Here is a 25,378-nt window from a genome sequence, read left to right as displayed (position 1 = left end):
TTTGAAAGGTAATGCCATATTTTACCCACCCTTCTCTTGAGAAGCCAGTGTGAAAGTACTTGAGGGAATGCCTTTATTTCTAAGGCTGATGTATAAATCAGAAAAGTCTTGCTCAAGCATTTGAGTTGCCAGAGATGGAGCCAGGCTGCCTGGCCAGCTCACACCTCCAATCCCATGGGTCAGACAACAGAAGGTGCTGAGTGTGTCCAAACCCCCAGAACACATGTCCCCTTCTCTTCCCTGATATCTCTTTACAACAGGAAAGACCACAAAGTGATACACACCGGTTCCTAGCTTGTTTCTCAAATACTAATGGAAACAGAAAACGAGGTCGGAGACAATGCTATGTCTTTGTATGCGACAGCCTGCACTTAAGGAAACAGACTGGAAAGAGACCAGGGCAGACGAAAGATGAAAAGGAGAAGGAAGTGGAGATAAAAGTCAGTGGAGTGACTGGAGCATGTGCTAATGCTGGGTGAGACACTGCAGCTAATAATGAGATGACAGTGTGCAAAGAGATTTGAAAGTGGAAAGCCAGACCAGGAAGACAGATGAAAAGCTGGAAAAGGCAGGTGCTGAAGTGCACGTGATCGTGGAAAAGAGGCTGGAGAGAGAAAGAAAGAGGGGACAGCAGTACAGAAAGGTTTTCTGAAAGGAGAAAGACATCTGTCATCTATTCTGTCAGGCCCAAAGGAAAGCAAATGGAGTCAGTGGCATTTCAGCCCTCTCCACAGCAGGTGTCTTGCAGGCTCCATCCCCAAGCTCTGGGGAGTCACAGTTAAATGCAATGAGGTGGAATAAGAGAGGCTGGAGCATTGCAGTGTGGCAGTGCCTGAAGCCTGGAAGGTAGTCTCCAAATACACCCTCGGAGTCATTCCTCTGATCTGCAGGGAAAATTGTGCTCACAGTCCTGCTAAAGCCAAATAAAGAAAAACAAAGTTCAAGTTCACTATATGATGGTACAACATGGAATTCTGTAGTAGCAGGGAAAGGAGCTGTGGGTTCTCAAAGCCCTGAGACAGATTTAATGCAGGCTTCCAGCTCTGGACCTTTCACCCCAAGGCTCACTCCCAAGGGATCTTGGGAGCACCTCTGTTAGGGTAGTCTTCTTAGGAGCCATCTTCACAAGTGTGAGGACTTTGCAATCGCTGCACAGCTGTTTGCAGGCTGTTTTCTGAGCAGCAAAGGATACTGAGGAGTTGTGTGTGCTCTGTCTTCAAGGCAATCTTAGTCCTAAGTGTGTAACTGGGTATTTAAGCACTCACACCCTCTCCTTGCTTTGAGTGTCACTCAGTTGGTTATCCTCCACTATCTGCTCCAGTCCCTCATAAGCAGGAAACCCAGCCCTTGAGATCTGTCCTGGCAAGGGGTACAAAGATGCCTGCCTCTAGCCCATGCACTGGGATCCACAAAGGGCCTGTTTCCATTAAAAGCAACGGCAGCCTGCCTTTAGGACAGGCTTTGAGCTTCCCTATTCCCAACTGAAATGGTGACAGGAGCAGAAGCATGAGGCAAGCACACCTAGTACTGGGGAGCCAGGTGCCTGCATCCTCAGCCTTTCCTGCAGGCACCACAGCTTGGCAAGCCTGGATCACTTCATGGATCAGGAGTCCAGGACATCATCACCAAGGAACGTAAAGAAGAGTGAAGGGAGGTTCACCCCTTAAGGTTGAATGTCTCATAGTGGCCATACCCATACAGAGCCTGTATTACAGCCTGCTGAAGTGTGCAATGTGTTTTGTCACAGTGCATGGGTTAGCCACTGGCATGGCACTGCATACTTGTGGCCATGAGGAATCCCAGGCACTCACCAGTTCAGGTCTTCCCATCTTAATCTGGGATGCTGTTGCCCACTCTTGGTGAGAAATCAAGGACTCAAAGATTACTGCCTTACCTGCTCCAAAACTTACCATATGCATATAAAAGCAGCCCAAATCCAAGGCTTCAGCAGTATGATGGAAGCCTGACTGTATATTCAAGCACCCTCCTGAGATAATCTTACATGAGCAACTGCTCCAGAGGATCCAGTAGCCAAGCTTCCAACATGAAGCTTGCATATGCTGCATTAGTTGAATTTGCTTTTGTTGCTATTAGACAAATGTTTCTATTTGTCTCATTACACAACAACACCCACAAAGCAGCCAAATACCTTTTGCAAGCTGCTATTTAGTTGCTGGTAAAGACTAGTTAATGCTAGTTGTAGGAAGCTGACCTACATCCTTTCAGCTGTTACGATCTTGTCAGATGGACCAACCTCATGCTAGCTAGTTCTTGCCCTGTCTTGTTTCAATCAGTTGGCATAGAAGCTCTTTTTTTTTCAAGGATTCACATTTGATTTGCATAAGAATGTTAATGGAGCAATTTCAGAAGTAAACACCAAGCTGTACACTCAGGAAGAGTCCTCTCCACTGTGAAGGCTTTTTGGCATTTCCCTTCTTCTCCCCTGGCTCACAAAGGTTCATGTGTGACAGGTCAGGCTCCTCTTTCTGCAACTTTCAAACAGTGGCCTTGACAGTAAGAAAACACAGCCAGTATTTCCTGTCTGCCTTAGGCTAAAATCATAAATCATCTTTCTAGAGGAACCAAAGCAGAGTAAGAGCAGAGCAGGCAGGCCAGAGGATCTCATTGTCTGCTAACACCTGGGCTTTGCATTCAGCAACAGTGTGATCAGCACACATGGCTGGGGGCAGTACCATGGTCAGGGCCCTGCTGGGCTCTTTGCATGTGTCACCTGAGGTGGTGACAGGTATGTAGGGAAAAACACAATAGTCATAAAAGTGGAAAATCCCAACTCTGCCTGCACAGGCACAGAGCAGCTGCTAGGTGCAAACCAAACTCCTGGTTTTCCTCTTTTTGCTCCACAGGATTTCGCACCCATGGCCATGCTGCGGTGCGGTCCCAGTTCCAGTGAGCAAAGAGCAGAAAATCTCTCTTTATCCTTGAAATAGCCTGAAATCTGCTGGTTTCTGTGGGGAGATGGTGGATGTGTGCTCAGGCCCCTCCATGTGAGCATGTATTCCAAGTGCCAGACACCCCTCTCCAGCATTCAGGGAAGCCAGTGCTTGGTTTATCCCATCCTTCACACTCACTTTCTCTTTTGCTATGAGCTGTGCAGAAAGATCATGCTTTGTCAAGGTTAATGAGATATTTATTCTACATTTGATCTCTCTCTTTACAGCTTAATTACTGCCCTAGAAAGCTCCAGTCCTTGGAAATCAGCATCTCTGCGTAACAGAAAGATGGAGCCCTCAGCTATTTAACACTACATGAAAGCAGCACCATGTCAGTTCATGTTATGAGGTCGCTCCATTTTCTGTGAGTCAGTCAATCACGGGTTTTCGTCAAGTGCTCTCTACCCCTGCTGTCATCCTCCTCCTTCCTTGCTGCTCCCTTTCAAGCCTCTCTCCTCCCTCTTTTTTCGACACCCCTGTGAGGACACCCAATGGGGTGCATGGTCTCCCAGCATCTTCTTTCCATGAAGGCACTTCCCTATTTGGTGGCCAGTTCCCCTCAAAAGATGCTCTCAAGCTGTTCCCATGATGTGCTACGTGTCTGTGCCCTGGACTGGGTGCCTGTCTCCCTCGAGATGCCTTCCCTAGCATAGAGCTATGGGCCTTGAGAGACAAGGACAGAAGGCCCAGAAACCTAAGAGAAGCAAAAAGGGTCACTGTAAATGCAGAGCTAGCTCCATGAAGACAATGTGCGTGGAGCTTTTCTGCTGGAACCTGGTGCAGCCTAGGCTGGGGTGTGTGGGAGAGCTGAGCCCCACTGCTGCTCCCACTGATGCCAGCACCCCCCCACCAAGACCTGGTAATGAGATGGAAACCTCATCTCTGGTACCTCCATCCAATTTGGCAACATGGCAGAGCCAAGCTGTGTGGTATTGCACTGGGGGCAGGGTGCATTTAAGCAAGAAGGGCTAATAACCCATGAGGTAATAAACTTCTGCCAGGCAGGATGAAAAGCAGCGCAGGCCAAACCTCCCACCTGCGTCAGCAGAGCACGTTATGCTGAGCTGCACTAATTAGTAGCCTAAGGAGAAACAGCATCAGCATGGATGAGTTCTCTCTGAATCGAGTCTCCCCGCAGAAATCTTGTGCATTAGCCCTTTCTGCAGTCACTGCACCAGCTTCCAGCTCTGGCTCCAGGTCCTTCTGTTGGTCCCCATGCTGAGGTCAGGCAGGAGGCTGAGCAGAGTGGTGAGCTCAGGCTCACCATGCCAAGATGTGTTCAGCAGGAAGAGGAATGTTCTTTTGGAAACACTTCTGCTGTGGGCCATGCAATTCCCCAAGAAGGCAGGAGGGTAAATGGGTCACTGGGAGGTGGCAGCAGTGACTCCTCAAGTGTCAGCAGGAAACGCTTGCACTGAGATGTGTTTCTGAAGCCAGGATTATGTGTGTTCTCTGAACTTTATATAGTCCCTTCTGTAAAGAGAGAAATAGTTCTATGTCGAATGTGTTGTAAGGGTTTAACAAATTCTTCACCAGAAGGTTACTCTGAACAATAATGTTTTTAGCATGGCCCATGAATATATAAATATAAATGATCATATAATTATCAAAATATTGGGGCTCACTCCAGAAGTCTGGTTTATGGTTCTTTCCAACACACTCTAGTTAAGGGAGCAGTTACAAGTTGTCAAACAAACATAGATGTGACTGTGGGCAAGAGAAAATATTCTTAAATGTAGCTACACACCTCTTATAGATTTGCTACATATAAGAGGTTAGTGTTCCTCCAAGGCCAGTGGTACAATTGCAGTTAATCAGAAAGAAAAATATTTAACCTATTTTGGTTTGAGATAACTTGATGAATGCAAATTCAAAGAATGTGCCCAATTTCACTTTTCAAGGCTTAATTTTTAACATTTACTTAAACCAAGGTGCTTAAACCACAACAACTTTGACATAATATAGTTGTTGAATTGGTCATTTTACTCAAAATGGTTCAAATTTTATTGGATAACTAAAGAACAAGTAAAAGTAACAGCAGCCAGCCCTCTCCCAGCATCGAACTTGCTCTTTGGCTCAACCTCTTGTCCTCCCAGTGCAGGACTACATACTGCAGCATGGTTGCATCCAGTCTTACCAGACAAGCATCAGGTTGTTACTCCATATTTTCCTGCTGAAAACCGCTCCACTCTTGGAAAACCCTTCTTTTTTAATGTTTGTCCTAGCTCCATTTTGTTGTGCTATACTATCAATGTTTCCTTGAGCCGTATCATTCTGAGTATCTGTAACCTGCAACAGCTAGTGCCAAAGTGTATACATTTAAAAGAATGTATAGGCAAAGAAAAACAAAAAGTTTTCTTCTAAAGCAGTCTGGTTTGGAGTCTGCTTTATTCATATAACCTATGCACCTTCTCTTCTGCCATACTGCTCAGGTTTAGCTCAGCTCTGAAGTCTGAGGTAGTGGCAAGGCTGTGTGGTCTAGCTAGCTGCAAGTGGATGCTCTTTCCTTGCCTTGGAGAATGCTACCTGTGACAAGGTGCCTAATCCTGTCTCCCCTTCCCCATCCTTTCTTCTGCCCATGTATGGCTACAACCTTTCTCACAGTGGAATGTCCTCCTTCATTTTGAGAGAGGAAGGTTATGTGATATAAGAAGTTGGCCCATGAGGACAGCAGCTGAGATAATGCCTGAGTCAGCTGAGGTGGTTTAGGGCAGAGCTTCCAGAGCTTACAAGCACTCTCAGCAGTGCTTTTACTGTTCAGTTTGCATTTCTGCTTTAGGTTGAGAGGTAGAATTTTCTCTCAAAAGGCGATAGCTCAGTGACAGCCTTCTCAGAGTGAAGGTGCCAGTGGCAAAAACCATTCAGCCACAGGCTTTTGCTTGGTGTCCCAGAAGAAGACAGTAGTTCTCTTTTTGCAGGCCTCACATATAACAAGCTTACCCAAACTTTAAAACAAATAAACAAACAAACAAAACTAGTAATAGGAGGTGTCTCATCCTCTGCTGCGGTAACAAGGTTAAACTATTCAAGATGTCATCACCGTTCTGAGTGGTGCCTCTGGTTACGACAGCTCTGACACAGGGAGGGAAAACTCCTTTTGGAAGTGCCAGGACATGCCTAGCAGTGCCGATGCGTAATGTTTCCTGTTATCATGGGATCTTTCATTAAATATGATGGGAAAACAGCGTACGTCACGCTAGGAAAGCTGTCCCCGCTCTGTGTACTGTGGCTGCAGCCCGCGAGGTGGCAGAAGGAAGCGGGTGTCATTGCAGGCTCAGCCCCCTCAGGCTCTGCGTCTCTTTGTAACTGGTATTTTGAATTTTGAAAAGGAAGGCAAGGGAAAAACCAACTGAAGAGGAGAAGCACGTTTAATTTTCATGTAAAAACTTTCCTGAGGAGAAGAGGATAAGCTACTAAGAGGATTATTTATAGAGAATTGCAGAAAATAAAGTGGTGTTTTAGCTCCCTTTCAGCACCATGTATTTCAAAAAGGTAAGGCAAGTAATCACAACAGCCAGGAGTTATTTCATGCCTCCTTGTGAAGCAATGACTGCCAAAAAGGTGCTCACAGACAGTTCTGCTGCAGTAGAAATGGGCACTTTATCAAACCAGCTCCCTACCAAGCCCACCTGGCCTGTATGTTTATTGACTTGCTTACTGACCAGATCCATATGTGGTGGTAATTAGTTAACAGACTCAAGCTTCAGCCCTTCAGTCTCACACATATTCGTATCCTGACAGAAAGCAATATGTTAATTTATCCAGGAATCAGCAATCATCCTCTCAAGCTCCAAGAAACCCGGGTCCCAGTGAAGCTTCTGGGGGAATCTCACCACCAACTTCCACACACAGACAGTAGTGATCTCTTTAGAGAAGACAAAGTGGTTGAATTACGGAATGGCATCCCCTATGCTATGTACTTGGGGAGGGTTTGCTTCCCGGCTTCCTGACTCATACAAACACCTAGTCTCACGCTGTATTGCAAAGGACTTTTAAACCACAGGTGCAAGATACTACTCTGCTCAGTCTGATAGCTCAACAATGTGACTCTACTATTAGTTTCCTGGAAAATGACACAGAAAAGAAGAATAGTCTTCTTAATCCCCCTGCTTAGAGCAAGGGAGGGAGGTCACTATGAGCTCATCATGTCTCAGACAGCAGAGGACCTCTGCAAAAGACGTTCTGTGTGGCTGCTGCCTGTGCAACCCTGTGTGTGCCCCAAAGGGAAGGCCGTAATGAGAACTCATGCTGCTGCACCCAACCACAATGCACAACATCTGAGGAAATATGGTTTTATTCAGCCTGTCCCTCACTTCTGTAAGTGTTGCTGCTGGGCTGGGGTCACGTATTGTATTTCCCAGATAAAAGCGTGTGAGGACAGCTTAGACTGTCTTTATAGTAGCTTTTAGACTTCCCATGGACTACAGTACCTTCCTTGCCAGTGCTGCTCTGATGAACTAGGCTTGCTGACCATTACCCAAGGAGTTTTGCTGGATGACTGAGCTGCCTCTGCTCTGGACCCCTTGGAAACAGGGCCCATGGCCCTTGGTCCTCACCAGCTCACCCTGCAATGCCAGCCCTGTGCACACAACCTGCCAAAAGCCCTTGAGGAAGGGATCCCCTTTGCTATGAGGCTATTGCATTATTTCTGCTCTATATTCCCTTCGTTAACATAAACGTCCATAAAGCTTCCCATCAGCAGGCTGATACCGCCTCCTCAGGTACTCGCAGTGCTCCTGGCAGATCATGCATGAAGCACTCATCACTGGAAAATGTTGCTCCTCTTGGTGCTCTTCGGCTACCAACTTGGGTTGTTCCGCCTTTGAAAACCATAAGTCCTTCCCAGTGGGGCTAGCCTGGGTGCTTTTCTATCACTACAGAGCTTCGTACACTTACAGCACCACTGTGTAATTAACATTGCCATCACTTGCTGATGATCTTCATTTCTTTCTCTTGTGCTGCAATTTTGGGCTAACGCAGATATCCCCAGAAAAAGATGACTATAAGGTCATTTGTATCTGAGAGTTTCTTTGGATTTAGTGACAGTGCCAGCTAAGAAATCTGTTTTCCCATGCATTTATAGTTGGATTCTCTGGTGTCCAGCAAGACACAAACTCCTACCAAAATTTGTATGGGTAGGATGCAATGTCTCTTCCATGTAGATTCTGCAGTGTCTGAGAGCAAAACTTGCAGAGCAGCTTGCAGGGCCCAGGGAGGATTCTGTGTGCATGGATGGCTGCCTCTGCTGATGAACTGCTCCCTCAGACTGTGACTGAAATCAGCAAATAGGCCCAAAACTGCTAGTGGGACAGACTGACTGGTTGCATAAGCTTCCTTTCCATGGGAAAATGCTCCAGAAGAATACATGGTCAGACCAACTGTGTACATATTGCTAACTACACTCTGAGTAAGCCAATTTACCTCAGCCAGTCTGGTCCTGTCAACAAAATGTAGCTACTAATATAGGAGCTGTGCCAGTAGAGCCTAAGTAGCTCTGATAACATTGTGCATGGAAAAGAAAGGATAGATAAAGTCAACTGAAAGAATTTAAAGCCGGGAAAGATCTGAGACTGAAGTGAAGTCTGGCTACAGTCAGGAGACCTGCACTCAGCTGAGCTCTTCTATTTCTTCTATTTCTGCAGCAGAAAGAGAAGATTTGCAAGCCCTGCGCTTGCAAAGGCTCCCCCCCAAGAGGAGAGTCTGCTGGGGACTGATCGCTCCTCCTGAAGAGAAAGCCCTTATCAAAAAGCAGTCATCATCTTAATTGCTGCCTCTGTCTGTTGGCAACAGAGAAAAAATCAGAGCTACTTCTGAGTTAGTGAGCTTGCACAGACGGGGCCAATGGACTGCAGAGGCAACACCAGCGGATGTTGTACTAGGAATAAATTTGACTCTATAGCTTGAATAGATGCCAAGGATCAAGTTTGATCTCCAAAACAGCAGCTAACAGACCATGAAGAGAAGTTGGCAGGAAAAGGCAGCAATCAGCTGTCAAGAGCTGCTACACGTCCGGATGAGGAGCTCGGGGCCAGGTACTGCATTCTCGCACTATGTGCAAGCTGCAAATGAACAACTGCAACTCTTCTAAATTCACCTGTGAGGCTTCCAGAAAATGCTAGACACAGACAATAGCATTCAAACTGCAGAGGTGAACTGGATTTCTCCCAGAATTCCTGTATCATATCCAACCAGGTCTAGTAGAAGGTGTCCCAGTCCACTGGGGGGAGGTGTGTGGAACTAAATAATCCTTAAAGATCCCTTCTAACCCAAACTATTCTATGATTCTATAAAACTTCCTCAAATAGAGAGCAGAATCAGAGAGGAAGCCAAGTGCAGCTGTTGTCTGAGTGCTTGCTATGCACCTAATGCTAATGGACCTGTGCATGTGTGCCAGCAAGCAATGCAGCCCATAGTATTACATAGGATTATCTCTTAGGATGCCTTGCGAGCAAATCAAAGTTCAGAAATTCTTAGTTCCGCCTTCCTTAAATCTTAAAGAATAATGTTATTCATAGCTGACATTATCTGTCAGGACACTACTTCTGTCCTTATTTAGACTAGGGCTGGCTAAGGCTCTGCTGTGACGTGTCACTCAACTGCTATTAGCCCCATTCAAAGCCAGTGACTGAAGCGTAGTAGTGGAGACATTACTGGAGAGCAGCTACCTCAAAGGGGTCGGTCTGGATCTAAGTTCTCTAGACTCTGCACTGTCTCCAGTAGAGACTTTCATAGCAGGCTGGAACATGTTCACTAACACCAGGTTTATTCAGCCTGGGCTCAGTCCTTCCTTTGAAGAATGGATACTAGATACTTTCTGAGGACTACTGGTATTATGCTGGATATTATTGCCATGATCTTTCTGTCACAGCATAATGGAACAGCTGCTTCCCCCTTGGGGTCTAAGGAACAGCTTGAGGCCTTTTCCTAGAGGCCATCTGACATTAGTCAAATGGGCCATTACTAGACTGTGCCAGGGCAAGTACCTTAATGCTACAATCTGCTGTCTCTTCTGTCACCAGCAGCGTAAGAGCTGCAGCACACAGGAGCAGATAAGCTTTCTACTGTGTGACAAGCTGGTTCATCATTTCCGCTCCAGTAAATGTCACTTGAAACTCTTCAAGATTCACTATGGGTAGGTGAGACAAAAGGCGTAAGTATACTTGCTGGTTTAGTATCCTCTGGTCATCGTGCTTTGTCCTCATTGCTAAACCCAGATATTTTGCACTGAGAAGGTTGCTGGCAGAAGTGATTGCAGGTTTCCACAGGCACAATGCCCAGGGCAGGATGCTGATGGGTCGGGGTTTCTGTGTGTTTTGCAGCATGTCCCAAAGAGACTGCAGCCATGTTTAATGCCACCACTGAGATTTAAGACTGTAGCTATCCCATCATGAAACAGCTGAGGGCAGAGGTTCCAGCATCTGAAGATGGTGCACGCCACAGGACCATAAGAAACCAGAGGTGAATAGTGAGCCTGCCAACTGTGCCCTTCCCCAGTTTTTCAGCGTTGTCATATAATTCTCCCCAGTGGCTCTGAACAAATTCACAGACTTGACCAAAGCCTCTTCTCATGCCTGGGCTGTGCATCCTTCCATCTCCTCCTCTTTCCCAAGACAAACATTTCTGCCTTCTCTGCAGGCAGGTGTGGTAAAAGCCACCTCCAGTGCTGAGCCAGCAAAGCCATACGTTCTTTCCCTTATCATCACTGTTTGCCCAAGTACCTCTCCCTCAGCAGCAGCTCTCTGAGCAAGGGGAGCCACAGGCTCTCGAGCTGCATAGAGCACAAAGGTCATATCCTGACCCAGGCCAAGGTCTAACTGGTGGAGTTCTGAGCTGCAGAAGCCTGTAAGGAGAGTTAGCAAGGCTCTGTGCTGGCACAGGGCTGTGGCTTAGAGTGATGAGGAAGAAGGGATTTGACCTTCAGAGTAGCTACATCAGCCTGAGCCCTTCCATCAGTCTGTTTTATGTGCAAAGCTGTATCTGGGTACTGCTGGAGGCTTCCAAGACAACAGTAGTGTCGAAGTATCCACAAGAGTTGGTGAACATCAGGCTTTGATATTTTCTTCTTGGAAACTTTGCCTGACATACAGGAAGGGTCATCCAGAGAAAGATCTGGGCAAGACCCTCAGTGGCTCCAACAGGATTGCTGGACACCAGTGGGACCTGCACCTGATCACTCTGAGGGGCATGTTGAGTCTGTAGGGTATGTTGCCCGAGTCCTGCATGTCGACAGCATAGTCCTAGGAAGCCAAGAGAGAAATACAGGTGTCCTGTTTATGCAGTCTAACTGAAACCATGGGAACAGACTTGGGTGTGACTATACAAAATCTCAAAGAATAACTGTAACTGGGAAGCCATCCTTGGTGCCATCCTTTTTACTTGTGTTGGTGCCACACGGACCTCTCCTTAGCAAAACACTATTCAATACTAGCTCAGGTTCTTCCGTTTATTTAGGAAAAAAGAAGGATCTGATCCTGATTAAAAATATTTAAGGAGAAGATTTCTCTCACCAAAGAACTCTTTATAGTATCAGACAAAAAAAAAGAGAAGCCACAAGCCTGGGAGATCATTACCAGTCTAAATTTATCTTGCTCAAAGGTGCACATTTTTAAATAGGGTGAATTGTGCAAAGGCTCAGGCTGTGCTGGCAGCTTTTGGATTGAGCTTTGCACAGCTGGAGCTCTTTTTCACTGTGGATGTTGGGACACGGGACAGTGCCAGGAAGAGCCTGCAACAGCTGGTTTGAAGAAGGGTACACTGGGGATGCACGAGCACAGGCTCAGATGCAAGGATGGTAAGGGGCTGCAGGCTTGGTTTGAGAATGGAGACAGATTGTAGCAGGCAGGTCTTGAAGCTCTATACCTGTCTAAGCATGAACAGGATCTGGCCTTTGTTTTCTTAACTGGTCTTTTTGCCCATGAAAGCATTGTAAAGGACACCTCCCCACTTGGACAGACATGCAAGTCTCCAGCACCAGGCACTTCCATTTCGTTGTAATTTTTCAGCCAGCTTGCAAGAGCAGTTTTTCAAATGAATTTTAGACACCAGCAGTCAGCTTAAAATGAGGTTTGGTTTTTGTTTTTTTTCTCTAAACCAAGTAGTTTAAATGAGAACTGTAAATTATTCTAGCCTAGTAAATACTTCTGTGCAAGGTCTGTACCTAATGGTACCTCATAACTAGCTCTTGTTTCTTTTCAGCTCTGGGATTCTCCTTGAAGTGTTACTCTGTCTTGCCAGATTAGAGATGTGCACTGAATGTTTTCACAGAAGCATAATTCATCCTTGGTTTCCTTCTGCAGTTTTCAAGCAAAGGCCAGGCTAAAGGATGGAGTGAAAAATCAGCCCTCTGCACATGCTGCTCAGACACCAGCCACATATATAGCAGGAAAATAGATTTCCTTTCCTCCATCCCCTGGCAGTCCATCTTAAGAGTAAATGTTCGAGACATGACTTGTGGGCTTCGTATATCCACTCAGCTGCAGTAATTCTGACTATGAGCATGGTCACTCGTGGTCATGGTCACCGTCACCACCATGCTGGTTCCACTTCACTGCCCTACAGGTAATGTCTTTTACTTCTATATAGCTGCCATCTTTTGGTGTTGCTGGCTGCTTCCAGGAACGTGTTTTCTGTTCTGCTCCCACAACCCATAGCGCATTGCTCTGCTGCAGCACTTTGGGACCTTTTGCAGGCAGCAATTGGATCCAGTGGCCCTCCAGGGGAATCATTCCCCTGATTTCTCTTGCCAGGTCCTATTTATCCACCAGTGTGTGAGCTACACCTTGCTATGTTGAAGGTGCTGTCGGCTGCGGGCAGGAAACACTGGCTATCAGAGCAATCCTCACAGCTCAGTTTGAAGCAGGCTGTTTGGATTCCTGCCTTTAAGTCATGCAGTGGCTTCAGTGAGTGAAACGGGGCACCTGAAAAGGAAAAAGTTGAAATGCAACAGATGTTTCTCGCTGATCTCTTCCTGAAGCAGCAGACTCTTGGGGCTGAACCAGCACTGCAGACCTGGGAAAACCAGCAGTGTGTGTGGCACTTCCAATGTCCAACGCTGCCTTCCTTCCACGGGGAACATCCTGCAGCTGCGGAGCTCTTTCCTGTGTACTGACTCTCCCTGCTCATTCTGGTATGTGTCATTGTGGGATGTACCTTTGGCCTATGCTTCCCTGCACAGCAGGATTTTACATGCTATTTAGACAGCAGAGCTTCTCACCCTGCCCTGAGCAGTTCTAGAGTTGCAATGAAATCTGCACGTGGAAGCCTGAATGACAGATGGAGAGGCTTGCTGTGGATGAGAAGTAAATGCCCCTTCCACAAGGTACAATAAGCAACTGCCAAAATATTTGCTTGTATGTGGGCGGAGTCTTGCAGATGGGCTAAAGAAGGAAGCAAGAAGAGCTGATGAATGCCTTGAGCCACCTCAACACAGAGGCATCTCTGGGATGTTCAGTCACTCAGAGGCACAAACTGAGGGATGTACTGTCCTCCTCCAGGCTAGAAGCAAGTTGTCAACAACGTTGGCATGTTTGTGAGAGATTTTAATCACAACTGCTGGCATATTTTAATATGCACACGACACACTGTGAGGATTTTTTTCATGCTTCATACCTGTATTTATTGGTGGAGGGAGGGAAATCTCGGTATTACTAATTAGTTAATTTAAAAAGTATGTATGTATTTGTTTTTTAGATAAGGCAGGGACTGGACATGTACAGGACTCAAAAGCATCAATGGAGGGCACACGCAAAAAGGGAATAAGCACATCAGGTTAATTGCTGTGCATTTAAAAATAGAAGCTGTACATAATGCTGTGCAAAGCTAAAATCTACTTTAAACTGTTTATACAGAACAGAAGTGTGTGTACTCAAGGTCTCCAGTTTGTCTATGTGGGTTGGTCAGAAAAGTTGTGACATGCTGAGAAAGGCATTTGTGCCTTGGGTTTCTTTTTTCAGCAAAAGCCACATCCAACAAAATGGATTTGAAAGAGGAGAGACTGCAGAATACCTCAAGGTCACAAGGCAATCTTTGCCCATGCTGTCCAGGAGGTGTATATACGCTGCCAACCTTTGAGGAACGCCATCTCTGAGCTGAGTGGCTCCCCCTCTGATATTCTTCACAAGCTTGTTCCTCAAGCCCTCTCTGTTTTTGTCTCTCGAAGGATGCGGGCAGCTCCATGGTGCATCCTACCCTTAACATTTTTTTTCCCTTCCCTTCCAATGGAGAGACACATTCACTGAAGCAGCAATGTCCATACTTGTGGCAAAGGGCCAGGAGCTACAGGAGGGGAAACAAAAAAGAAGAAAAAGAGAGAAAGGACAATTAGTTGTAGTGTCTGTGCCAGCAAAAGCAAACCAACACAACACCACAGCCTACCATCAGCTTTGGGACACCCTTCCCTGGGTTTGTCCAAAGTTAAGGTTTGCTGACAAAATTATTTCCACAGTCTGCCTTGTTGCACAGGATCCTGAGTGTGCAGTAGGGGTAAGGAAGAAGGGACTGCTGATTCAAGTTCTGGAAAAGGTTAACAAACACATCAGCATCTTGCAGGCTGCCAGCTCACTGGGGGTGTGGAAGAAGAGGGAACTCTCCTGCTAGGAAGATAATGTCTCTCTTGTTTATGTGCTTCTGAAGTCCACCCATGGGAGCATGAGTAGAGTGAGCAGCACAGGGATGCTGGCAACATGGTGGACATCACGTGAGGTTGTCCTTGTTCTGGAGGATGTCACCCATCAGGGGACACTCCAAAACAAAGAGACTGTTCAGAAAGGCAGCAGGCAGACAAGGAAAAGATGCTGCATTGCTGCTAATGTGGCTGATCCCTCAAAGCTATTGTGTGAGTGGAATGGTATTGCAAGCCTGAGGTGCCCTGCCAAGACAGCTGTGTTGTTGTGCCAGCTTCCTCCTAAAACAGAGGATGGTCTTTGGCTTTCCTTCCCATTCTGTTCACTTTTCTCTCCCCTCCCCCTTCTTTTTCCATTTTTAAGCCTTGCAGATCAGTATACTGTGCAGTACAAAACACCTAGCTCTACAGTAGCACTCAGAAAGATGCATACCCTCATGTGCCTTAAAATATTTCTTTTATATGTATGCATTTGGTATCTTTTCATGACAATGAAGAGCTAAGAATTTATTGAATCTGTAAACCAAATATATGACTTAAGATCTCACTCTTTTTTTTGTATTTGACACCATAGCAATTCTAGGCAAGCCCATGAGATGCCAACATCCCAGCTCAGTAGAAGCAGCACACAGCCATCAAGGTCAGTGGGGGGCCAGGGAGTTATGTTGTATCAGGGAGGTGTGAACTAGATGTACCAGCGCTGAAGATGTGGTTGTGAAAAATGCCTTTACAGGGAAAAGAATGGTATGCTAGTGCATGGAGGGAAGAGGTGAAATTCTGTAAGGCAGAGAAAGGGTGAATGAGCAAAACGCTACCTTGTCAGGCCTCTGAGCTAGGTTAAGTACTGCCGCAGCATGTTTTACATCCAACAGTGCATAAGTGCAGAGGATTCCAGCGTGTCTGGGGTTCTGCCTGCAACCATGTCCCTGAAATTCAGTGATACTGACCTGGATCTACCACTGCATCAGCTCTGAATACCTTTTGAAAGGATACTGGCTTCAAATTCTGTCTTATGACCTTCATTGCAGAGCCAATCTCTGCTGTTCTGTGTTCTTGTCAATGTTAGTCTTCATCCACAAAATCTGGTGAGATCTCTGTCACTTGTGGGCCCAGCACATGTCCCTGTCCTTGTTCAGACATGGTGAGGGGTCATGGTGGGGCATAGAATGAAATCACTCAATAGGAAGGCACACAGTATCAGCATGTGCACTCCCTGCAAGGTGGTAGCAAAGGGCAGCACTCAGCCGCCAGCCAGCATTTAGCGGGTGAGATGATGCTGGACTCACGCGATGCTGGATCAACAGAGCACGCAAGCAAACAGGCAGGAGAAAGACACAGGCAGTTAAGTGTGGTAGGGAACATGGAATTCCTCCCAAGTGGGAGGACTTGGCAGAGAGGCACAGGAGTTAATCAGGAGATGCAGCCCCACCTATGCTGTTGTGAGCAAACCCGCCCTGCACCTCAGAATGATTGTGTTCAAAATGGGTTCAATAACATGTCTCAAAACATCAGCAGGTTCCTAGAGGGGAACTGGGCTGAGGACACCAGTCACGCTAAGGTGAGCCAGCTCAAACTGACTGGTAACAAAATTTAAGTGTCAGCAAGTTGCTGTTGAGCAGAAACAGGTATTTTGATCTAGTGACAGAAACTGCTCCTCTGTGCATGCACAGAAAATAATGGGGACTAGAATCCAAAGAGATGGGAATAAGCATGAGAATAATGAACAATCAAGATGTTTAAAAAAAATGCTAAACCACAACTAACAAAAACTCCTGCCTACAGCACTGCTCCTTCCAGCTTCCTTTGCTGCTTTCCTCCCAGCAGACTGGCATTTTGCTTTTTCTGGTCATGTTTATCAAATTCACACTTAGGCTTAAATTGGAGCTTTGTTGCTCATCAATTTTCGCATCATGAGAAGGTAATAATGTCTTTTAAAAAAAGTGGATTATTTTTAGAGGCTCCATAAGAACTAAAATGCCTTATCCATACCCATATGGAGCTGTGTTTTCTATGTGTATGACACTGCTACAGATTTCAGTGAATTGTACCCACTGAAACATTTTTGTCTGCCCTGGCTTAGGGATAATAACGAACTCCTTGCATTTGGTCTACCCGTAAATACTGAGAAGCATCCTTCATTTTCACTCTATTTTAATGCGGAATACTCACTGCTGGGGAGGGTTATGAGTTGTTTTTTAAATTTAAAAAAAAACAACAATTAAACAAGAAGCATGCAGAAAAACGCTGCAGTGTATTTCCAGAAATTTTAAGATGCAACATTTCAGTCTAAAGCTTGCATTTATCTTTCATTTTAACTTCTATTTATACTTTCATTCATATACGCTGGCTTGCTTCACCTCATGTGGGAGCAACACAGAGCAGAGGAAGTGCATAAGATACATAACCTGCAATTAGGATGGGTTTATTTCACCAGAGCTATGCAAAGCATCCAGTACACAGACTGGCCTTGCCTCCCTACCAGCTCACCACATCCAGCCTGCATCTCTCTGCTCACCTGCACACACGCATGGCAATCTCTTTGGTGTGATAAGTAAATTTCATGCAGGGAATACATGTTGAAAAATTCCTTATTGAGAATAGGAATTTTTCCTTATTCATAGTAGAAATCTCAGCTATAGGGACTTGTGTTCTTTCACACTGGGCTTTTGTTTCCCAGTGGTCTCTTTGGAAGCATCTAAATTGCAGTGCCATGATTTGGGTAATACATGGACTGATGGCGTGACCAGGATTTACAGCACAAAGGGACAAAAGACAGAGCAGTCAGCAGGCAGGCTGCAGCACCCTGCCCTGCACGAGACCCTCTGATCTCCCCAAAGCAGGAAAAGGCTGGGAGACCAGCCATAACTCAGCATGCACTCAGGAGGTGTGCGCTATCTGAAGTCCTCACCCAGCCAGGTGTGTGGCAGTGCTGTAGCACAGAGACAGGATCCTTGAAAGCTGTTTCGAGTTCCACATCTGAAGCCAGCAGTCCTCCTAAAATAGCATCAGGCAGGAAAGAGGCTACTTTTTCACTTGGCAACCCCCCCCCCCCCAATCAAAGCTAAACCTCATTCTGAAAGCCACCTGCTTCTGAGGACAGAGCCCCAATGCCCACCTCCCCACACATGCACTTGTCACACCCAGACCTACTTCCAGTGGTGTGTCAGATTATCTGCTACAGACCTCCCCTGTAACTGCTGTCATGACTCACAAAGATGGCCCGAAACATTCACTGTACTGCTATAGGGATTTTTGCTGTTGCTTTTTCCTCTCACTCATATGGGAGGGGAACATTAGAATCATTTAACCTGAGCCCCTGTAAAACGTCAAGCCAACAACTCCTAATTCCTCTGCTAAGCGCACTGTTTGTTGTCTTGGCTCAGACACAGAACTGTCAAGACCCTGGGCTTATTTTAAAGCTACAATTGCTCAAACAGCGGCAGAACATCTGAGCAGAGATGCTGCCTCCATTTCTCCTTTTCTAAACGGGTGTATAATTCGAGAAGGCACATTCAGCCTTCCATTCCAATATACGAAATTGTCAATAAAGTGATCCTTTACCCTTCTTCACACTGCCTGCCTACATCTCTATTCCTGCAAGCTAGGACCTTTCAAATCACTTGTGCTGCGCATTCAGTCTGTGAGCGGCTTCCTCTGCCGGTCCTCGTCTTAAACACCAAACAGGACCGTGCGCGCTTTCAGTCTGAAGCAAACTCCGCTCATCTCACACCATTTCCTTCAGCTTTCTAATTCATTCAACCCTCCAAGGCTGCGCATGGGCCTTCTTAAGCTGCCACCTGAACATAGTACGACCCCTGCGGAACCCCTGCCTGGGGCGGGGACTCTCAGCCCCTTCCCTGCAGCCTCTCCAGAGCCATTTTCTTGAGGAGTAGCTGCTATTTTTAGGGACCCTCTGTATGCTAAGCTCAGACGAAATGTGGCTGAGAGCAGGGCCTGTCGGGAAGCGAGAGGACGGTGCGGGGACAGCCCCACCAGACGGAGCCATCACGGATCGGCCCGCAGCCTCCCAGGCTCGGCCGGGAACCGAGCACCCGGAGCCAGGCTGCCTCTCCGCTCTGACCGAGGCGCTGTCCTGCCTGCCACGCCACACTGAGCCTCAGCGGGACCGGGGCTCGCACGGTGAACCGCGCCGCCAGGGGTGCCTCATGGCCCACGCTAGCCCCGCCGCCACACCGTGGCACGAGCACCCCACGGACCCCCCACGATCCCAGCACGGCCGCAGCGCCACCCCCGCCTTATGTAACGGAAGAACGCCGCCATTGGCCAGCGGGGCGGTGCAGCGCATGCGCAGTGCGGGCGCTTCGCTCCCTCCTCCTCCTCCTCCTCGTCGTGTCGGGCAGGCGGTGGCGGCGGCTGCTGCGGGGCCGCGCGGAGACTTCACCTCCCGCTCGCCAGGGCCGCGCAGGCCGCACTCACAGCCCGGGTGAGCCGCGGCGCTGGGCCCTCCGTTGGTGGGGCGGCCGCACCGACGGTGGGGTGGTGGGTGCGGGGACGTGGCGCGGCGGAGCGGAGCAGAGCAGGCCCGCCTCGGGGGAAAGGGGACGGCCCGGTAGCGAGGCGCGCTCCGCTCCCGGCCTGCCCAGGCCGCTTTCCCGCGGCTGGAGCTTCGCCGCCGGAGCTCGTTTCCTTCCTTGGCCCCTTCCCGCGGGGCACGTGGTGGGGCTGCCCGGGCTGCGGCCCCCCCTGCCCTGACAGGCCCTCTCGGGGCTCGCGGCCTCCTTCGCGCCTCAGGCCGGGCCCGAGCCTGGAGCTTCCTCGCAGCGGTGTCGGGGCAGGGCCTTACTTGCTGCTGCGTTTGGCTGCCTGGCAGGGGGAGCCGGGGTATCTCAGGGTGCCGTTTGTTTCTGAAGGTGACAGCGGAAGCAGCTGTCTGTGTCCAGTTTTAGGGCTTGAGAAACTGTGCTCAGGTCCTGGTGACTTACAAGGAAATGACCCTGTGTGAGGCATTCACGTACTGCAGGCTCCAGCCTCGCTGCCTTGTGATGCCCGTGCTGTTGCTACTATGATTTAGCACTAATTTTTCCTGTGGTATTTGGCTTCCTATGTGCTCGAGGTTTTTTTTACTTGAGAACAGCAGGCTGGTTTGCAGGGCTCTTCTGAGGGTGTGCCTGATAAGGGAAGCAGTGCTTACCTGTGTTGTGCAACTGAAATACAGATTTAGCCTGGTAGATGAATTCATCGTTCTTTTAAACAAACTTTGGGATTATTTGTCACCTTTTAAAAATTTGGATAGTCCAAATAATCTTAATTTTCCAATAGCTGAGTATTCACTCTGTGTATCAACTTTTCAGTGTAATTTAAAGTATTTAAACTCTTGGATTTTTGGCCTCAGGCGTCATGTGGAGATTGATATTTTAAAGCAGGTGTTTTTGTTCATGTTTTCTTGTTTGTGTCTTAACTAAAACCAGTAGTTGCCAAATGCATACATACAGTGTTGTTGGCTGTTACAGTATACTGCTTACCAAGCTCTTATCAAAGGACTAAATTACAAAGTAATAGCATCATTTTATGAAAATATGGTTGTGGGGTTTTTTTTTATTGCATCTTGTTATTTTCTATTAGGAGTTCCCTAACTTCTGGGAGAATACTGTAATGATGGTAAAATAGAACCAGAATAAAACCTACACTTCCTCCTAGTTTGCAGACTTACTGGGAGTATCTCCCCTGTTTTTCAATGGGAATGTAGTATTCTGGTTGAGCCGTGCTGTACGTAAACATGGCGAGGCCCTGGCTGGGGTGTTTTGGAGTAACTGTAGCATACCCTGAAGCATAAACTGATATATAGTTTGGTTAACATTCAGTGCTATGTCTTATGGAAACTGTTGAATGCCACACGAATTTATCCTTGTTAATAGAGTTTTTGTTTTCTTGTGTTAAATTTTGTTAACTGTCTGGACTTAAATATTCCTTTAGAGAAACTGATGGGGGAGGAGCAGGGAATGCTCAAAGATGCAGTGTAATGTTTCTGCTAAGTGTTACATGATGTTGTTATAGATCCAAGAAAAAGTTGGGAGTGTAGCCTGAGAGGTGCCTCTCAATCTTCAAGAGCTGCTTTGGGTCTCGGAACCATCTTTTTGCTTAGTGTTAAGCACTGTGATGTTACCTGAAAAGATGGAGAGAGGAGGTGGCTGGTTTCTTTTCCCAAGTAACAAGTGATAGGACAAGAGGTAACAGCCTCAAGCCGGACCAGGGGAGGTTTAGATTGGATATTGGGAAAAATTTCTTCACCAAGAAGGTGCTCAGGCACTGGAACAGTCTGCCCAAGGCAGTGGTGGAATCACCGGCCCTGGAAGCACTCAAAAACCGTGTAGATGTGGCTCTCAGTGACATGGCTTAGTGGTGAATTTGCAGTCCTGAGGTAATGGTTGGACTCAGTGATCTTAAAAATCTTTACCAACCTAGCCGATTTTGCGATTCTGTGTCCAGAAATTCAGGCAGTACTAATGTATTTCCAGGTGTCCATGTTTCATAGAAACTCAACAGTTTTAAGGGCCTTTAACACATGCTTACTGGAGGTCAGTCTTTGTTTGAACAGGCTTTTCTCCTTCTGTCCCCATGGAGGGGAGTGTGAGGGGAGTGCATGACAGACCTGTTATAGGCACCCAGTGTGACTCATGCATGAGTACCAAACTTGCAGCAAATGCCCAGGTTGCATAGAGGGGCAGTTACCAACCAACCAGCCAACCTCCTGTGAACATTTGACTTCACTAGTCCTGGAAACAACGGACTTCACTAGCTGCTGCCCTGTGCTTCTGTAGCAGGTCTTGTGCTTCTGTGAGAGCTGTACAACTGGATTGTGCGTGGGCTGTGAGGGACTGGGAAAGATAATAGAAAGTGGGCTGCTGGGTTATATAAGCATGCTCTGGATTCTGCTCGCTTGCTGCACCCAAACCCTGCCTGGTGCCTGCTCTGTGGGTGGGCTGCAGGCTGAGTGGGGTGTCTGGGTGGGCTGCAGGCTGAGTAGGGTGTCCTGGTGGGCTGCAGGCAGGCAGAACGTGGCATTGGTAGCATACGCTGGTTTGCTGCTCCCTGAAGTGTGATTTCTTTGTGCCTTGTTTCTTCTGGTGAACCTTCTAAAGGTATATGGCAGTAGTGTTTGCTTCCTTTATGCTCCTGTGTTACATAGAGTAATGGCTTCCTATGGGGGCAGCTTTATTTCTTTTTAAGAAGTGTGTGCATGTAAAGTTGGCTAATAATAAAAAAGAGTGGCCACCTGTAAAAATAGCCTTGAAGAAAGAGGGGTGATCTATTGTTCTTGGCATTCCCAACTCCAAAGCAGCTCACAAGCATGTATACCACAAGACAGTAATAACAGCTTGGATAATACTTTGATTTGCCTTTCTTGGAACCTCTTTCAAGTTCCAGAAATAAAGGTTGAGTCTTAAACTTAAAAGAACAAAACCCCCTAAATTTTATTGTACTTGTGGAAATAGAGAATAAGTTTCTGTTAACTGTAAAGGAAACTTCAATTATTCTGACTATTGAAAATACTTTTCAAAAGTAGACCTTAAAGCTTTGTAGAGGAAGAAACCTTAAAATGACCTATTAATTCTGGTGTGTATTTTAAGAACAATACTAAAACCAGAGTTTTTATATAGTAAAGAGCTTGAACAGATGTCTGTTGTATGAGAGTTATGGGAGTTGTAGGCCTCATGGATGAGCACATGACTGCATTATGCTCATGGTTACAGCTTCTCAGTCAGCTAGCAGTAGTAGTTTCTCACATCTATAGACTAAATGTTGTCTTTTTGTTTGTAGATATGGCTCGTGGACAGCAGAAGATTCAATCGCAGCAGAAAAATGCCAAAAAGCAAGCTGAGCAGAAAAAGAAACAAGGACATGATCAGAAGGCTGCAGCCAAGGCTGCCTTGATATATACCTGCACTGTCTGTAGGGTAAGAGGAACCAAATATTGTAGGCAGGTCTGTCTTCCAGCCTAGAGAACTTTTAGAAGAATATATAGCAGGAACTCAAATACTTTTCAAGTGGCTGTCTAGCTCACTGCTGGAAACATTTGCATGTTATGTGACTTGCTTAAAGATTACTCAGCTGTACTGATAATTGAGATAGGAGAAAACGGGAGGGGTCACATACCAGATCTGTTCTGGGTGGTTATCTTGACTTTTGAATTGCAGAGGTCTGCATGTGCTGTTAGTATGAGGTATAAAATGTAAAAAGTGTGAGATCACTTCCTGTTTAATCTCCAGATGGGAACATCTCATCTTTGTGATGGAATTGGCCTGTCTTAGAATCCCTACTCATGTAGAGAGGAAGAGTGGTGGTGCCAAAATCTTTAATGTAACTTCTAGTTGAATAAATGACTTGACAAGAGAACACAAATGTGAGCACTAATCAGATTATACTTCTGGCTAGTTTTCCTGAATGGTGTCGTTTTGGATCTAAATGGTAAACTTGCCATTTTCACATAAATGGTTGGTCTAGGAGTAGATTTGTCACTTTGAATGTCTTAAATAAGGTTCCAGCATAAGCTGCTCACTTAAGTACTTGTAACCAGTTTCTCCTCTTGTGAAATTAGTCTGTGGCAGCAGTCACTTTGGGCAGCTGATGCCTGCAACTGTAGTAGCCTGAGGGAGCTTCTGCCAAGTAGAGAATCAGTCTGTGCCCCTTAACTCTTGGCCTGTTGATAAACAAAAGAAGGAGCTTTCATAAAGATTTGATTCTAAAAAGAACAAATGTTTATCTCTTAGATAGGAGGTAGGTTTCCCACCAAACCAGCTTATGAAGTGTAGGATCTTCAGGGGACTTCTAGCAAGAATAATACTGTTGATGAACATGCCAAACCAGTGTGATACTAGTGCTTAAAAGCACCTCTTTGAAAATCTGAGGTTAAATAGTCTCTTAAGCTGTAGCTGAATTAATGGTGCTTCTGTCACTAGAGCAGTGTCTTTGAGGAGACAGTTTGCTTGAGGAAAAAGAAAACAAAATGGGGAGGGGGGAACAGGTTTTGTAGTATTTTTTAACTCTTGTACTGTGCATAAAGTTAAATTTCTCTCTTTAATCAGACACAAATGCCGGATCCCAAGACCTTCAAACAGCACTTTGAAAGCAAGCATCCTAAGACTCCACTTCCTCCCGAATTGGCTGATGTTCAGGCATAAGGTTGTCTACAGGTCATTACCTTCATTTTTAAAATGACTGTCTGGGAATTAGAAATTATTCATAATATTTTTACCAGCAGCTGAGACTTAAAACTCGTTTTGTTTCCTTCAGTACAAAAATTAACTGTAAGCTAAAGTTATGCCCCTGAACTGTTAAACAGGAGAAGCAAGCTAATACCTAGGTGAAATGGCTGTGGCTCTTTACTGTGCGTGGAGGTTGTTTTAAAAGGGATTAATGTTACTTCAGATGGTCATCTTTAGAGTTGTAGGAATAGTCTTTATTATTTAGTTCTTGCTTTGAAATGTCAGTTTTGCTTTGAACAAAACACATCATAAATGCAATCTGTCTGTGACTGCAAAACGTGTAATGGAAATAGTTGCTTAGAGTATTTCCGACAATTGAGCCTTTTTGTTCCTGAAGCTATGCAAGTGAATGCAAATTTTTCTGCATTCAGATACAAACCCTCTGTGTTAACTGTAGAAGAGGTTTCCCACTGGCCACCTGATGGGCTGTAACTGAAAGTGGTTATAATAAAAGGCTGAAATGAGGTAAAAAGCAGTACTGTGGTATTTCATTCACACAAAGGTGAGCAGCGTTGTGTAACGGTTCAGCTTAACTGAGTTATTCTTGTTTTTTGTAGGTGAAATCATGGCACCTATTGACTCTTCTACTGTCAGACCTTACATAACAAACCTGCAGCTGCTTTTCTAAAACTGTTGATCAGCAAAAATGAAGGGGCTACAGAAACATTCATATTTTTATGCTGTTCCCTCTTGGGCTTCAAGCAAAGACAATTCTGTGTAAATGTACAGTTGTGCCCTATTTGGAAATCCTGAAAAATCAGTCCATACTTGTTATAAAAAATTTTTTACAATTGTAATTATATTGATGTTCATATTGTGTAAAATAACTCATTTAATAAAGTAGTACTTTGATTTTACAGTATCACAGATTAAATCCTTGTAGAAGTTCTGTTTCAACTTCCTATATTATCTGCCTTATCATAAAAAAGACAAAGTGGAATTTTCCCCATCCTGCCAAAACATGAGCAGTATCATTCCACTGAAAGTAATGTACATTACAGTAAATTAATCTTAAGTAAAAAGGGAAGCTGCTCAGATTTACTGTTCAGTGTGCTGCCTGCTTGGGCCTGGTCACTAGTGGTCAAGTTGTTGGCTCAAAGCACAACAGACTCCCTGGAAGCTGCATTAGAGTACTGAGACTTCCTTCTGCATTTTTTAATCCTGTGTATTGGAGTCTAATACTGCAAGCCATTTCAAATGGAATTCTTTTACTGTGAGGGATCATGTTCCTTGAAGTCATGCACCGGAGAGACTCTGGTTATACCTGTTACCTGCAATATTTGGTAGATGGCTGAGGAAGCAGAGAGGTGGCAGGATTGATTGCTATAGGTATGCTGGCTTGAAAAATACTTGGCTAAAGAAACTCTGCTCTTAGTTGAAAATTTTTATTTGAAAAGATTTTTAATGCTATTTTGAGCAGTTAATCACACATGATCCCCCTCAAATGCATCAGGTTATTTCAGTAGCAACTCTTCAAGAAATATGCAAAATAGCCAGCCATTAATAACCTTTCTTCACAACCATTTTAAAATAAGCCTGTTGGAAAAAAGCCCAAGTAACTGAAATAATATGGCTGCTTTAAG

At 45.9% G+C, this 25,378-nt stretch overlaps 1 protein-coding gene across 2 annotated transcripts; it reads left to right on the top strand.

Annotated features, from left to right (window-relative positions):
- The first annotated feature begins 18,868 nt into the window (after nt 1-18,868).
- On the top strand, nt 18,869-24,650 carry ZNF706 (zinc finger protein 706). 2 transcript variants are annotated; one of them, XM_057422152.1, is made up of 4 exons: nt 18,869-19,015; nt 22,351-22,487; nt 23,616-23,712; nt 24,353-24,650. In XM_057422152.1, the coding sequence occupies exons 2-3, from the start codon at nt 22,353-22,355 to the stop codon at nt 23,709-23,711; spliced, it is 231 nt and encodes a 76-aa protein (XP_057278135.1). In that variant the 5' UTR covers nt 18,869-19,015; nt 22,351-22,352; the 3' UTR covers nt 23,712; nt 24,353-24,650. The 2 variants fall into 2 exon arrangements, with proteins under 2 accessions (XP_057278135.1, XP_057278134.1); XM_057422151.1 differs by having other exon boundaries at nt 23,616-23,723.
- The last annotated feature ends 728 nt before the right edge of the window (nt 24,651-25,378 follow it).

Source organism: Pezoporus wallicus, unplaced genomic scaffold (assembly GCF_028554395.1).
Source record: "Pezoporus wallicus isolate ANWC-B61680 ecotype Strahan unplaced genomic scaffold, APGP_CSIRO_Pwel_v1 contig_13368, whole genome shotgun sequence".
In the NCBI taxonomy this organism is placed as follows: Eukaryota; Metazoa; Chordata; class Aves; order Psittaciformes; family Psittacidae; genus Pezoporus; species Pezoporus wallicus.
This window is presented reverse-complemented; position numbering and strand designations above follow the sequence as displayed.

What these genes read in the sequence shown, in the direction of transcription:
- ZNF706 (XM_057422152.1), top strand. Translation starts at nt 22,353, where the DNA reads ATGGCTCGTGGACAGCAGAAGATTCAATCGCAGCAGAAAAATGCCAAA. An exon ending in ATACCTGCACTGTCTGTAGG is followed by an intron (nt 22,488 to 23,615) that starts GTAAGAGGAACC and finishes CTCTTTAATCAG; the next exon opens with ACACAAATGCCGGATCCCAA.